Source organism: Candoia aspera, chromosome 7 (genome assembly GCF_035149785.1).
Source record: "Candoia aspera isolate rCanAsp1 chromosome 7, rCanAsp1.hap2, whole genome shotgun sequence".
Taxonomy (NCBI): domain Eukaryota; kingdom Metazoa; phylum Chordata; class Lepidosauria; order Squamata; family Boidae; genus Candoia; species Candoia aspera.
The window spans coordinates 2804744-2819016 of NC_086159.1; the positions used below are offsets into that span (position 1 = coordinate 2804744).

Below are 14273 nucleotides of genomic sequence, written 5' to 3' on the forward strand. Positions count from 1 at the left end.
TGTTTCCTTTCGGTTATACAGGTTCAGTTTCCCCTGACTCACTCACGGATCCATCATCGAGGTCAATGGAGTTTCTGTTACCCTCCTATTTTCGCTCCCTGTTACGTTCTAACGCAGATGACCAAAGCAATTTCATAGCAATGGCAAAGAAAGAAGACTTTACTGAGAGGATTCCTTCCCCGCGTGAGGGAGGGAGCCCCATTTCTTCTCTTGAAAATGCTCCCCCCTGTGGGTTCTCCTACTGCCCACCTGCAATCTGGGAGGTGCTCCTTGCAAGCCACCCCAAATTCCAGCTGCTTCGAAACCTTTAGCCCTGCCAGACCTCTGCTCTGCATTCACACATTCATCTCCCAACCCGTTAGAGAGGCTGGCTCCCCCAATGCCCCCTGTCTTCCAGAGTGCAATCTGCAGCAATTCAGGGGCGATGCAGGAGCTTAGCAGGCCAAATTGCCTTTCTCTGGGTCTGCCCTATAGCCAAGCTCGGTGTCTGATTGTTCTCTGGTGAGCTGGCGTTACTTTTACGTTGCCTTTTAATGCTACCAGAAAATCTAAAATGCCTGGGTTAATCTGCTTTGTGCTTTTTGGTAGTAGTGCTAATAATTCTGGGCAACCTTTCTTCAGTATTCCCTGCTTTTTGCAAAATGGGCATACCAGTTTTGGCCAACCTGCCTGGGTTGTTGTAAGGACAGAGAGTGAAGAACTGGCTGGGTCCATGATTTATCTTCAGCCTTTGTCCACATCCCATGTTGTGTTTGCTCTCTGTGAACCCACCAATGTGCTCATGGATGGTTGTGTGTATTGTGCAAAATCAGAAACAGTGGGTTAAATAAGATGGTAATTATATTCATCTTTGCCGGAGGCTTTCGCACCACTAACTTTCCCAGAAAGAACTTTCAGACAAGGTTTCAAAACAAAATGAAACACCAGCCCTTGTTTAACATGAGCTAGAACTGATTATCAACCTGCTTGCTTTTCTAATGACTGTGTAGGATAATTTTTTTAAATTTTATTTTAGATACCTTTTGCTTAAGTGCTCTGTTAGGGATGATTCTTAAAGTGACGCATTTATTTAGATCAGTGTTTTTCAAACTCAGCCACTTTTTCCTTTCTTGATTGTATAGTTTTAGTAGATAACATTATTACTTTTCCATTGTTTATTTTTGATGTTGTGTAAATATATTGATAGCTCTTCCACCGAAGTCAAATTCCTTGTATGTCTAATCATACTTGGCCAATAAAGTAATTCTATTCTATTCTATTCTATTCTATTCTATTCTATTCTATTCAGATGGGTGGATTTCAACTCCCAGAATTCCCCAGCCAGCATGGCTGGCTGGGGAATTCTGGGAGTTGGAGCCCACCCATCTTAAAGTTGCCGAATTGAACAGCGCGCTAGGCGATCTCCGGCAGCCATTCGCGCAGGAGGCGGAGCCTCGCCTCGCTTTCGACTCAAGATGGCGGCGCTGCTGATAAAGCCGTATCGCGAAGCCGGAGCAAGTTCGCTACGCCGGAGCGCCCCTGCCGGCCGCCGTAGCTTCTTGGAATGCAAAATGGCGCCCAGCTTGGGAACGCCCTCGACGCTTCCAGGCGGCGGCGTGTGGCCGGGAGCCGAGGCTTTTCCTGGCCCGAGCCCGGCGGGCGGGGGAGCGTTGTCATGGCAGCGAGGAGTAGGTGTCACACCGGGCCACTTCCTGGTTGGAGGCCAAGGTCCCGGGCGCTGAGCTGGGAAAAGCCCCGCGGGCCGGCGGCGGACGGAGGCGCGGGAAGGCGGTGAGGGCCGAGGCGGGAGGTGAGGACGGGGAAGCTGAGTGGGCCCCGAGGAGCCGCTGCCCCGCTATGCTTTGGATCCGGCCAGTGGGGAGGGGGCCGGAGGAAGAAGGAGGGTGGGCCGTTCCATTCCGGGAGGGGGGTGCGCGCGAGGGGCGGCTTCCCCCCGGCGGCCGGGAGGCGTGGCCAGCCCAGGGCGGCGCGGGCTTTTCCGGGGCGGGGAAAGCGCCCCTTTATTCGGCGCCGGGACCTTCCCTCCGAGGGAGGCGCGGGGCTGGGCCGAGGCTGCCCCGCTCGGGCCCGCCTCGCTCTGAGGAGGGGGGCGCCCCGCCCCCGTTCACGGTGGGTCTGGGGGAGGGCGGGGGTCCCCCGGGTGGTCGGGGCCGGAGGACAGGAGAGCGGCGGCGGCGGCAGCTTAGCCGGGGGGCTGGCGGGGCGGCGGGGGCGAAAGACGGCTGGGGGGGCGTCGGCGAAGCGCTCCCGCGGGAGCGAGGAGGAGAGGGCGCCGGGGAGCCACGGCGCGGCTGGCCGGGGACTCCTTCCCGCTCCCTCCGGGCGGTGGGGGGAGACGTCTCCGCTTGCGGGGGACGCCCAGGCTGGGCGGGCAGGTGCCTTTGGCGGATGGTCGGGAGATGCCGCTGCCGCTGCTCTGCCTCCGTCCCGGGGTTAACGGGCGGGCAGTGGCGGGGGGGGGGAGGGATATCCTTGTGATAATGCCATGTTTCTCGACCTCAGCGCCTTGAAGAGGGGTGGACTTCGACTCCCAGAATCCCCCGGCCAGCCTTTACAGCGGTGTTTCTCAGGCTGCTGGCTGGAGATTCTGGGAGTCGAAGTCCACCCCTCTTCAAGGCGCTGAGGCTGAGAAACGCTGTGCTAGCACCGCCTGGATGCCCCTTCTTGGTGGCTGTAGGAAGGGAGCCGTACAGCAGCTTCGTGGGGGCCGCCCCTCTCTCTCTCACAAAGAAAAACCTCAGGCAGCAGAATCAGGCCTGAGCTCCCGAGGCTTCGTGTAGGGAAGTGCTGATGGTTCGCGTTGGTATCCTTCCTTCCTGGACGGCTCTATCCCTCCTTTGGAACTAGGCTTCGGCCGCCGGGTGTGTTGCTGACTCGAATGAGCAAGAAGCCAGAGAGCGCTCCTGTATCGTTCCGTGAAGTTTAGGGTGGCTTTAAAAAAAAAAATCCAGCCTTTTAAACTAGGCTTATCTTGCAAAGAATGGCCTCTCTTAAATGGGGCGGAGTGGGGAACTGGAGTGTGTTGTGTACAATTGATCCAAGGTCTCTTTCAGCCTAGTTCTGTTTTACTTGAAAGAGACTACATTTTGTAGTGCTTGCTCTTAGGGGTGGCTGCGGTGTCGTCTATATTTCCTTGAGTGAGTAAGCTCAGTAAGGTTGCTGGTGTTGAGTAACCTGCATGGGGTCAGCAGTACATATTACTGTACTGTTGAACAATAAAGGTGAAGCCGCCTTCAAGGTGAGCTGGACTCCTTGTGAATTCATGAAGTCCATTTAGTTTTCTTGGCAATTAAACGGAAACCCTCCTGGCCTAGCTTGAAGCCATGGGATTGCCAGGTGGTTTCTCATCTGAAAACAACCCTGCTTAAGGAATCTTGGAGAGCATCTAGTGCAGTTTCTCAAACTCATACCCTCGTGCTGGCTGGGGAATTCTGGGAGTTGAAGTCCAGACTTGCTAAGGTTGAAAAACATTGATGTAGTGTAATCCCCTGCCAATTGCAGGTTTCCACTGCTATGTTTTTCTAAACTCAACCCTAGGCTTCCTAGGAGCTGCCACCTGCTATTTGAATAGGAATTTTAGTAATTTAACTGCCAAGGCCTGATTTTCTTCATTTTTTCCCCCGAAGCTCATGGCTTGGCAACTTGGAGATGCCGTTTGCCCCGTGACTCTTTGATATGTAAATACACTGAAACTGTGAACTGGGAAGAGGGAGTGTCTTTGGAAATATTTGGTACATTGTTTCACCGGTGAGATGCTTAGGAATGGCTGTTGAATGTTAGTGAGTACTTTGGGGTTGTTGTAATTTGAAACATTTCTTGCATTTATTAGATGGAAACTTGATCTGGATAGCTTTCTATGTCCTGTTCTCCTTGGGTTTTTTCCCTTACCAGAAGGCTGCCCTTTATTTATTTATTTATTCATTCAATTATAAGCTGCTTCAATCCTCCATGCATCTCTAGGTGGTGTGTAACGTGTTAAAATAAGTAGAAAACAAGAGCTGGGACGAATTAGTAGAGCCCAATATGCAACTTTGTTCTACGTTGTGAGACAATGTTGTGAGGAGCTTTGTTCATTATTTTTTTAAAAAATTCTGTGTTGCCTTATGGCTTTTATATTATTTTACCTATATGTTTTGTCAGCTTAACCCAGAGTTACTTGGTCAAGGTGGACAGCTGTGTACATTCAATAAATAAAGCATTAGGTGACAACCAAAAGCTCTATTCCTGTAGGTGGTGGTGGTGAGAAAATATCAGAACCAAGCAGTAAAATCCCAGTATGAGTGCAGATTCACAGAGTCCCCTGCCTCAGGATCTGTAGAGGGAGCCATGTTTTAAGGGCTTTCCTAAATGACAGCAGTGTTAGGGATGTGTAGGTTTTAGAGGGGACATTATCCCACAGAGCAGGTGTGGCCATAGAAAGGCCATATCTGGGGTTCAGCTCTTAATAGGACCCACACACATAACTGGAGAGCGGCGGTCCCACTTGGCAAAAGGTCTCGTTCGTCTCTCATTTTATACGTTTATCTTCAGATTGATAACAGTCATAATGTGTGTACACACATACACACACACATATATAGCTGGTTGTAGTGCAAATTAGAATCAACTTAAATGAGCACAGGTGTTCCTGCTCAGGAAAAATGTATTGTCTGCTATTTTCTTATTGTGTTATGTTTGGCTGGAACAGTATTTATACATGTTATTACTTTTTCAAAGTGCAGAGAATCTATCATTAGCTGCAGAATCTATTTATGGCCTTCTAATGGCCAGTGAACTATACATAGGAGTAATCCATATTTAGAAATGAAGGAGGGTTGTTTCCTAGACATTTGAACTGTTAATAGCAATGACAGTGATTTAGTAAAACCAAAATAGTCTGTATTTCTGAGAATAATACTTGGATGGATGATACCTGGGAAATGTGCAGGAGAAGTGGTGGAAGTAGGATTTGAGGACTTCTGGTCCCTCTTTGCTTCAGGCCCTACTATGTGAAAAGCAGGTGTCCATTATATAAATAAAATTATTCATTTATAATTTTATATATATATATATATATATATATATATATATATAAAAATATGAATGAAAAATAATTTCATTTATTTTCTTATGGATTCTATACTGGTTATAGATTCCAGTGTTTTTTTCCCTTTTTGGTAAAAGCTGATTTGTTTGGCCCTCTGGATATGTTGGGACTACATCTCCCAGAATCCCAGCCAGCACGGCCATTGCTGATGTAAATGGTCATTTTTGTAGCTGTGAATCACAGCTGTCTTTATTTTTGTTTGTTTGTTTATTTACTTACTGGGCTTATATGGCATTCCTATTATAATTGATGCTGAGCTGCATTCATGCCCAATACAATAATTGGATTAAAAACAAAATATACAAGAAGTCTCTGTCGCTCAAAATATCCCAGGCATGGCTAACAACTGGTCACGTCTAACGTTCTCTCTTGCAGGAGCGAGCATCTCAGGTGGCAAAGGCACGCTGGAAAAGCTGAGTCTTGATTGCTTTTTGAAAAAAATTCAGGAGGTTTAAAAGCCATACTGTACGCAACTTAGGAAGTTATGTGGACCTTCTGTATGTAATTGAAAAAAGTGTACCTTTTACTGATTTAACAAAAGGCACAGTACTTCTGTGGAAGTTACAACTTGCCAGGAGACATCGCCTGTGCTAAAGTAGCACTTGCCTTCATGCTGGGTGGAGTTGTAATTAGGATGGTATTTTTAATAAGTTTATCTATAGTAGCCAAACTCTGCAAGAGCCCATTTTTAGCATCATATAATTTAGCTTGGTCTCTTATGGTGTTTATCATGTCTGTGCCAAAATTACAGCTCAAGAGTGACATCCTGGAGTAAATGCCAATGTAGGGTGCAGGTGTTGTACAATGTCCAGCAGATTATCCAAAATCTGAGATTGCAAAACACCATCTTTCTAATAGAAGACACACCTGCTTGTACAGCGGCAGTTTCGGTTCCATAATGAATAGCAAATGCCATGTGAGAATTAGCTTAATCACTGAGCAGACTTTTGGGTAAAGCCTTTTCTGCTTTTACCGTGTTGGACTAGGGATGGAATATGCTGCATTGTGTCCAAGAAACGGTTCGTTGTATACAGATGTCAGAAAAACGGTTACGTTGGTCTGAACACTGGCCTCAATTTGAGGCTCCCTTGGCAAGGTTTTCCACGGTGGGCTTTTTTAAAACAGTGGGGTGCTGCCACGGTTTGCTCAGTGTTTTTCAAACTTGGCAACTTGCTGGCTGGGGAATTCTGGGAGTTGAGGTTCACACATCTTAACTTTGCCAAGTTTGAAAAACACTGGTATAGCTGCTCCAGTTATTGTTGTGACTTACGGTAGGTGGCTATTTGCCTCTTGCTGTTTAAGTTACACACAGTGTCTTTTTGTTTGTTCGTTTAGTCGCTTCCGACTCTTCGTGACTCCATGGACCAGCCCATGCCAGAGCTTCCTGTCGGTCGTCAACACCCCCAGCTCCCCCAGGGATGAGTCCGTCACCTCTAGGATATACAGTGCCTTAGAATCATTAATTAAAATTAATTAAAAGGACAGCAGTGTAGACTCAGTCTTCAGTTGGCTAAAGAGGGACAGAGACTTGTTCGCTTGGGCTAACTCAAGCTTTGTTCTCTCCTGCTTACCAACCTGCTGGCTTGAAAAACACAGTGGCAGCTTGGGGTGGGAAAGTATTGGACAAGTCTCGCAGTTCTGGCGGAGCTGCTGCTTTTGATGAATGTAGAAAGCAGCCTTTGGTAGGTGGCATTCTTCAGCAGCAAGCCTACATAGCACCTTGGTCACGACAGCAGTCATGCCTTGAACCCCAGCAGCGAGAAGTAACTACTTCTCTCTGCGGTTTTCGCTGAAAATCCCACAGCGACATCTAGCCTGTTTCCTTAAAAGACAAACTGAAACCACTAAAGCTTTAGGAGGAGAAATCAATGTTGTCAGCATTTCTGTTAAAGCCACAGCAACAAATCTGTATTCTCTAAGCCGGTACAGGTCAGGGTGCTTTATCATCCTGCATCAGTAGGGTTGGACAGCCAATAATAAGTCAGCTAAATCATAAAAAGGACACTGCTGATACCGGCAAAGGCGAGTGGTAAATTTAAAAAATTTGTCCAAAGTGTTGGAGAATAAAAAGCAGAAAGGTGAATGGAATAAAATGTGTTTACCTCTGCCAGAGTTCGCAGTACTGTACTTGGTGACCTGATGCTTCCCTTAGTGCAGGATTTCTCCTTTCCTTCACGTGGGGACAGAATCAAGAGCAAAATCCTGAACATTGATAATTTGTGTAGTGTGCAGTGTGCATGTACTTAACGTGGGTGAAAGCATATTAAAGATGTACCAGTAACTCCTGTCGTCTAGTCAGATAATCACACATGCTTGCCAAGGGATTGTAGAGGTATTTACCAAAAACACAGGAAATGTTGATCAGTTTGCAGATCTCCAGAAATTATGCAATGAAGAGGGATGGAGGACCAATTTTCTTCTATGATAATTTCTAGCAACATCTGTCTTTTGTTTGTTTATTATAGCAGAGCTTTCATGGATCACGGTCTGTTTCATCAGGTTCACAGGTCTTGCAGACTCTGATCTATAAAATACTTGCAACAAGAAATGTGTTAGTTGTTAAGTTGACATAAGACTCTTGATTGTTAATATAAAATATAATTTATGATAATTGGCTATGTTTATATGATATGTTTGTAGTTGCACTTATAAACCACCTTTCTGCTACCACTCAATATTGTTTTATCTTACTAAATAAATAACAATATTCCAGAAAAGATCACAACAAAACTCCTTAGCTCCTTCCTAGCTTTCTTTTCAGATTACATGGAGGGACCTTAGCTGAGGTTTCCCGTGTAGTAATAGGAGTAGACATGTGTTTGGTGGCCAAGAACCACATTTAATATTTTTAGAAGAGTTGAAAGCTGCAAGCTGGTTGGCACTGCATCACTCATGTAGGTGTAGAGGGGAGTTTGTTTTGTTTTTGGTGAGTGGGGGTTCTGTTCTGTGATTTGCCTATCTTAAGGCTTATGCTACAGTTTTTGTGTGTTTCCTAGTACTATTATTTGTGGTCTGCTACATATGGAGCTCACCTTAAATGTCCCCCAGAGAGAGAGACTGAGACCACACTGTGTCCTCCTCAGGTCCCTCATCATCTGGGACAGCTTTGGCATACTTGGTTTACCAGCAAAAAGAACTACAACCATTGTCATAGCCATTGTCAGCACCTGATCATTCGAGCATTCACACATACGCAGTCAAGAGGCTGGATCTCTTTAAACTGTTTTAATGAAGCATAATGAATGGTACAGAAGGAAAGCTGCGAATAAAGATTTCCCGCTCAAACCTAATTTAAAATACATCCCCTTAGTTAGTCCCCTTTCCCAAGAAGCATGTCACTCCCCCTCCCATCCAGATGGTATTCCTGTCGTATCTCACCCCATGTCCTTGATGTGCTCTATAGTCATAATAAACCACTTTACACTCCAACTTCACACCCCCTCCCATCTGGCAACATGGGAGAATGGAATGATGGGAGATGCCCTGATAAGGGTTTCTGTGAAACCTTTGATCGGGAGATCTGACATACTGCCCCCCAAGACAGGTAAAGGTAAAGGTTTCCCTTGACGTAAAGTCCAGTCGAGTCCGACTCTAGGGGGCGGTGCTCATCTCCGTTTCTAAGCCTTGGAGCCGGCGTTGTCCATAGGACACTTCCGGGTCATGTGGCCAGCATGACTCACGGAACGCCGTTACCTTCCCGCCGAAGCGGTACCAATTAATCTACTCACATTTGCATGTTTTCGAACTGCTTGGTGTGCAGGAGCTGGGATTAACAACGGGAGCTCACCCCGCCGCGCGGTTTCGAACCGCCGACCTTCCGATCGACAGCTCAGCGGTTTAACCCACAGCGCCACCGCGTCCCTATGCCCCCCAAGACAGATTAACAAAAATCAAACAATTATCAAACAAATGAAAAACAGGGTGAAGTCTTTTTAGGGTGGGGGGTAATTGCAATTGAACAGTCACAGGATTAATTACTTAGTAATGGGAAAAGGTCCAACAAACTTGGGAGCAAGTTTCTTTGAGGGTTGTTGGGAGTGTAAAAATTTGGTAGAGAGATAAACCAGATTTCCCACTTCAAAGTTCCACTCTGGGCGTCTGTGACGGTCAGCAAACTTTTTCTGAGTTTCATGAGTGTGATCTAATGTCTGGCGGATGACCGGCCAATTAGTGGCAATCTCTGCAGCCCAGTTGGCTACGGAGGGGTCAGGCAGTTGGAGTTCAGGTATTGGAACAAAGTCCTGGCCATAAGCAATGTGAAAAGGGGAAAACCCAATGCTTTGGTGAACAGCATTATTATAAGCAACCTCAGCAAAAGGTGGAAGGTCCACCCAGTCATCTTGTTGAAAGCTACTGTAGCAGCGTAAGAATTGCTCTAGAGTAGACTGAGCTCATTCAGTCGCCCCATCTGTGGCCGGATGGCTTGATGAGCTGAGGGATTGTTGGACACCAATTAATTTCAAAAATGCGCGCCAAAATTTGGAAGTAAAACCTTTGATCGGGGGATCTGACAGCCATAAGTTAATTGGGTTTTGTTATATTTCTAAAGGTGGGTTCCTTTCCCTGCTTTTGAGTTCTGGAAAGTAAAGAGAAAGGTGGATTAATGATCCCTGGCATCTTGCAATTTGAGGATAATTTTACCGTAAATGAAATGTTTCCTTAAATTTGGTGGTCTTATAGGTGGATAGATAAAATCTATTTGAGGGTTACCTGTTGGCAACTCTTAGCTAAAGTTATTTTTAATACTTGCTTTTCTAAGCAGTGTTGTCTTTGAATTTCCCCTGTTCCTGTAATAGTAGCAGTTTACTTTGCTAATTTTTGCAGTTGACGAACTGGCAGCCTTCTGTTGAAAAATCTGGTGTCTTTCCAGCTTTTTTTCATGGATCTGTTTTGGATCTGCAAATGCTAAGTCGCATTTCAAGGAAGTTAGATAATTATGTTCGCTTTTTATTCTTGAGTTGTAAGAAATCAGAGAAGAGAGATTTGGCATAGAATTAGCTGGCTAGGTTTAGACGGATGGTGAAATTGTGTCAGTTGATTGTTTCTTATGCAAGGGAGTTTCCAAGTGGAACAAACTGGCTGTATTGATTTGGGGCAATGAACTGAATGAGAACACTTTCAGAGATTCAGAAAGTCTTTTCCAGGACAGTGAAGGCAGGATGGAGCCCAGGTTAATCAAGACAGGTCTATGGAAAAGACCAGGAACACGTCTTTTTGCTTAAGCCAGTGACTAGTTTTTAAATGTAATAGTAATAATAGCAGCAGCAGCAGCAGCATTAAACCTGGCCTGAAAAACTGCACGGGTATCAGGCCTGGCATTTTGAGAAGGGCCTTCTCTGCAGATTTTAATGGCTCAACAGCAGAGGTAGTCTCTGATAGCTGGGCCATGATCTTTGCACTTCTTCCACATCAAGCCAAAAAAACAGGGTGTATTGCCTAGCTTCAGTGCAAACATTTGGTTAATGAATTTAACTCTTTTTCTGACAGAGAGAAGCAAATACAACTGCATCTGGGATTTCCCCCTCCATTTTTTAATTGGTTATTTAATTGGTTGAAAACACATGTTTGGCTGCAGGAAAGTTGGACTGGATTATTACCAACTGATCAGAGGATAATCATACCTTTCGTAAGTGGTGTATTTTTATTAGGACTTTTTTTTTGAATTTTTATCCCACCTTTATTATTTTTATAACTAACGCAAGGCGGCAAACATACTGAATTCTCCCTCCTCCTCCTCTTTTCCCCACAACAGCACCCTGTGAGGTGGTTTGGGCTGAGAGAGAGGGGCTGGCCCAAGGGCACCCAGCCGGCTTTCGTGCCTAAGGCGGGACTAGAACTCTCCTACCACGCCTGATTGGCTCTTGGGCTGAGAGAGAGGGGCTGGCCCAAGGGCACCCAGCCGGCTTTCGTGCCTAAGGCGGGACTAGAACTCTCCTACCACGCCTGATTGGCTCTTGGGCTGAGAGAGAGGGGCTGGCCCAAGGGCACCCAGCCGGCTTTCGTGCCTAAGGCGGGACTAGAACTCTCCTACCACGCCTGATTGGCTCTTGGGCTGAGAGAGAGGGAGGGGCTGGCCCAAGGGCACCCAGCCGGGTTTCGTGCCTAAGGTGGGACTAGAACTCTCCTACCACGCCTGATTGGCTCTTGGGCTGAGAGAGAGGGAGGGGCTGGCCCAAGGGCACCCAGCCGGCTTTCGTGCCAAAGGCGGGACTAGAACTCTCCTACTATGCCTGATTGGCTCTTGGGCTGAGAGGGACTGGCCCAAGGGCACCCAGCCGGCTTTCGTGCCTAAGGCAGGACTAGAACTCTCCTACTACGCCTGATTGGCTCTTGGGCTGAGAGAGAGGGGCTGGCCCAAGGGTACCCAGCCGGCTTTCGTGCCTAAGGTGGGACTAGAACTCTCCATCTCCTGGTTTCTAGCCTGGTCCTTAACCACTACACCAAACTTGCCTAAAGTGCACTTTGATCCCAAAGAGATTAAAACTCAAATATCCCATCAGCTGTACAGAAGTCCAGCTCTGCTGAATTTTCCTCCTGTTCCATCCACTTCTAAGAACTATTTTATTTTAAGGATAGGTACCTAAGTTGGGTGGTTTTCTGTCCTCATTCTTGCCTCCTTTTGTATTTTTTTAGTCAATACTGGCAAGCTTATATTTATCTTACTTTTATTAATTCTTTGTAAGCTGTTCTGGGAGTTACTTTGAACAGGGTGAAATGCTTCAGATGAACCACTGCTGGAGCAAAGGATCTTGAACAAGAGGACATCATAAATAAAAAGGGGGTTACACTTTTGTTGAAATTAATTTGAGAATCTTTATTTTTTTTAATGTATTTTCGATTTTTTCCAGCTACTTTTCAGATGGCTACAAAGCGGTTTACATAAAATCTTGGTAAATTATAATGAGTTATTTCCTCTCACTGATAGCTTCCATCTGAAATGATTACTAGTTCCCTTGCATATCCTGTTCTGTCTACTATCCTCAGAAATAGCTGCTGGGAAATCTGGCACCAGTTGACTGTTGTGGGAGCATAAGGTTTCTCCAGTACTTGATGTCAGGATCTTTCCCCTGAACTTCAAAGAGGTGCTACCTTCCTGTAAGCAAAGAGGAAAGGAGAAGGGTTAAGATTGCAACACTCTTTAGCTCAGCCCAAATACCTTAGCTTTGGTCTGTGTTGCTGGTCTGAAAACTGTGAAAGGCCCGATGTGGTTGCAGGGTTGACCCATTTTTCAGAAACACAGATTGGTACCAGATGCATTGCATCTTGTGAATCTACTGAACAGGATTGTTCGGGTCCAAACTTGGGATTGATTTGCTGCGTTCTGTCTATATCCTCTTTCAGGGTAAAAATAGAGGTTGAAAAATCAAGGGAGGGTCTGAAATTGCTTTATGTCCCAGGAAAAATGTGAGAATGCTGAAGAGTTATTGGTCAAGGTTATACGTAAGGTTGCATTTACTGCTGGTTTTTCTCTGTTCCTTCAAAACCAACTTACTCTAAAAGTTATTTCCATTGTTAATATATTAGGACTATCTAATATATTCATTTGAGAAGGATTGATTAAGCTTAAGAACTAGCTCTCTTGGTCCAGCAGTTTCTTGAGAGTGTGATTCAACAGTTAATTTTTTATTGCTAAAAGAATTGCATTTAATGCAGTCGGGTGGATTCAGTCTTAAAGTAATACTTCTCTCATTGTTTTGTTTCCTTTTGGTTAGGACATGTATACCTCCGAGAGATCTTCTTGGACAAGCCACCTTAATTTTATATCTATCTGGAACTATATGCAGAGAGGCAACCAGTCATGAGTGAGTAAAAAGTTTGTAAGAGAATCTTCAAGGTCCAATGCCTAAAATGAAATGAAGTTCTTAGCTGTTAAAAGCTAATGCTTTGAGAGAGAAATCTGTAAACACAAAAATCTATTTGGGGAATTGGTGACTCCCATTTATCCCCCATTTACTTGAATGGGTCATAATCTATAAGTGATTGGGGACTGTGTGAAACTGTAATGAGTGTAAGTATCTTCTTGAGAACTGAACTGGGAATATCTAACTCTGCACGAATGGCTGTCTGGGCATGCAGTGGGAATTTCATAACTTTGCTACAGCTTTCTAATATGAGATCCCCAACTGTCCAAGACAGAGAAACAATGTAGTGTACTGGTTAAGGTATTGGACTGGGACTGGAGGATCCAGGTTCAAATCTACCCAAAGCTGTGGAAGTTCCAAAGCTTCTTGGTGACTTTGGGCCAGTCATTCTCTCTCAGCCTTACTACCGCGCAGGATTATTACAATTTTTCAGGCCATTTTTAAAATTTAAAATGGGTTTTGAAAGCTTTCCTATTTTTTTCCCTAAAAAGTGAATGATGCTCGGAGATATAATTACAGATACTTGCTAATATATTGATCAGAGATAGAATAACAGACCTGATAACTTTTAATTGTTAGCCACCCAAAGTCATATATATGACATGGGTGGCCATATAAATTTATTAAATAAATAAATAAACTACCTCTTATCTTCATTTTAGAGAGAGAAATAAATAGGTGAAGTTATTAATACAGTTTACAAGCTTGGGATGGTAATTCTGCCAGAATCTTGTGGCAAAAATAGCCTCCAGATGTCCATAACACTTAATTCAGTTGGAACAACTTGAATGCCTAAAGACTTCACAAATATACAACTGCTTCCTTGGAATTAAGGCCATCATCCTGTTATTGTTTCTCAATAAAAATGAACTAAAATTGCTTGAATTGGTATATTCTTTTGAAAAGAAAATGTTACATCTGTTGTGAGAATTGAAAAATCCCTCGGGTTGTATCAAGCAATGAGAATATACTTTTATTAGAAATGGTTATGCAAACTTTTGGGAGATCCCTCCCACTTTGGAAAACCCTGTAATAGAGGTGAGCTTAGCATGCACACTCTATGCTCAGTACTCCCTTTGGATTTTGGTTTTTCAGCTTTAATCCAGACAAGGCTCTCCATGGCCTACAAACATTAAAATAAAATGATGGTGAAAACACTAGCAGGAGAAGACAGCAATGTCTCATGGAGCAGCTCACCGTAGATACCCAGGGCATGAGTCCAGTGAGGATGCTGTTGGATTAGGTGCTTGACAAGGGGTATTGTGTCAGATACAAAAATCTCTTGAATTTGCACAGCCTGGTTGGTTAATTTGGGTCAGTCAGTA

The 14273-nt window shown here is 44.9% G+C and overlaps 1 protein-coding gene across 2 annotated transcripts in view; it reads left to right on the top strand.

Moving 5' to 3' along the window:
* The first annotated feature begins 1578 nt into the window (after positions 1 to 1578).
* Positions 1579 to 14273, top strand: part of USP6NL (USP6 N-terminal like) — a 135248-nt gene continuing 122553 nt past the window's right edge. Inside the window, exons 1-3 of one of the 2 annotated variants that reach the window (XM_063309180.1) lie at positions 2030 to 2109; positions 10574 to 10712; positions 12799 to 12888. In XM_063309180.1, the coding sequence (XP_063165250.1) occupies positions 12885 to 12888 (4 nt within the window). In that variant the 5' untranslated portion in view covers positions 2030 to 2109; positions 10574 to 10712; positions 12799 to 12884. Of the gene's footprint in view, positions 1790 to 2029; positions 2110 to 10573; positions 10713 to 12798; positions 12889 to 14273 lie in introns of those variants that run through there. The other variant, XM_063309181.1, reaches the window with a different exon arrangement.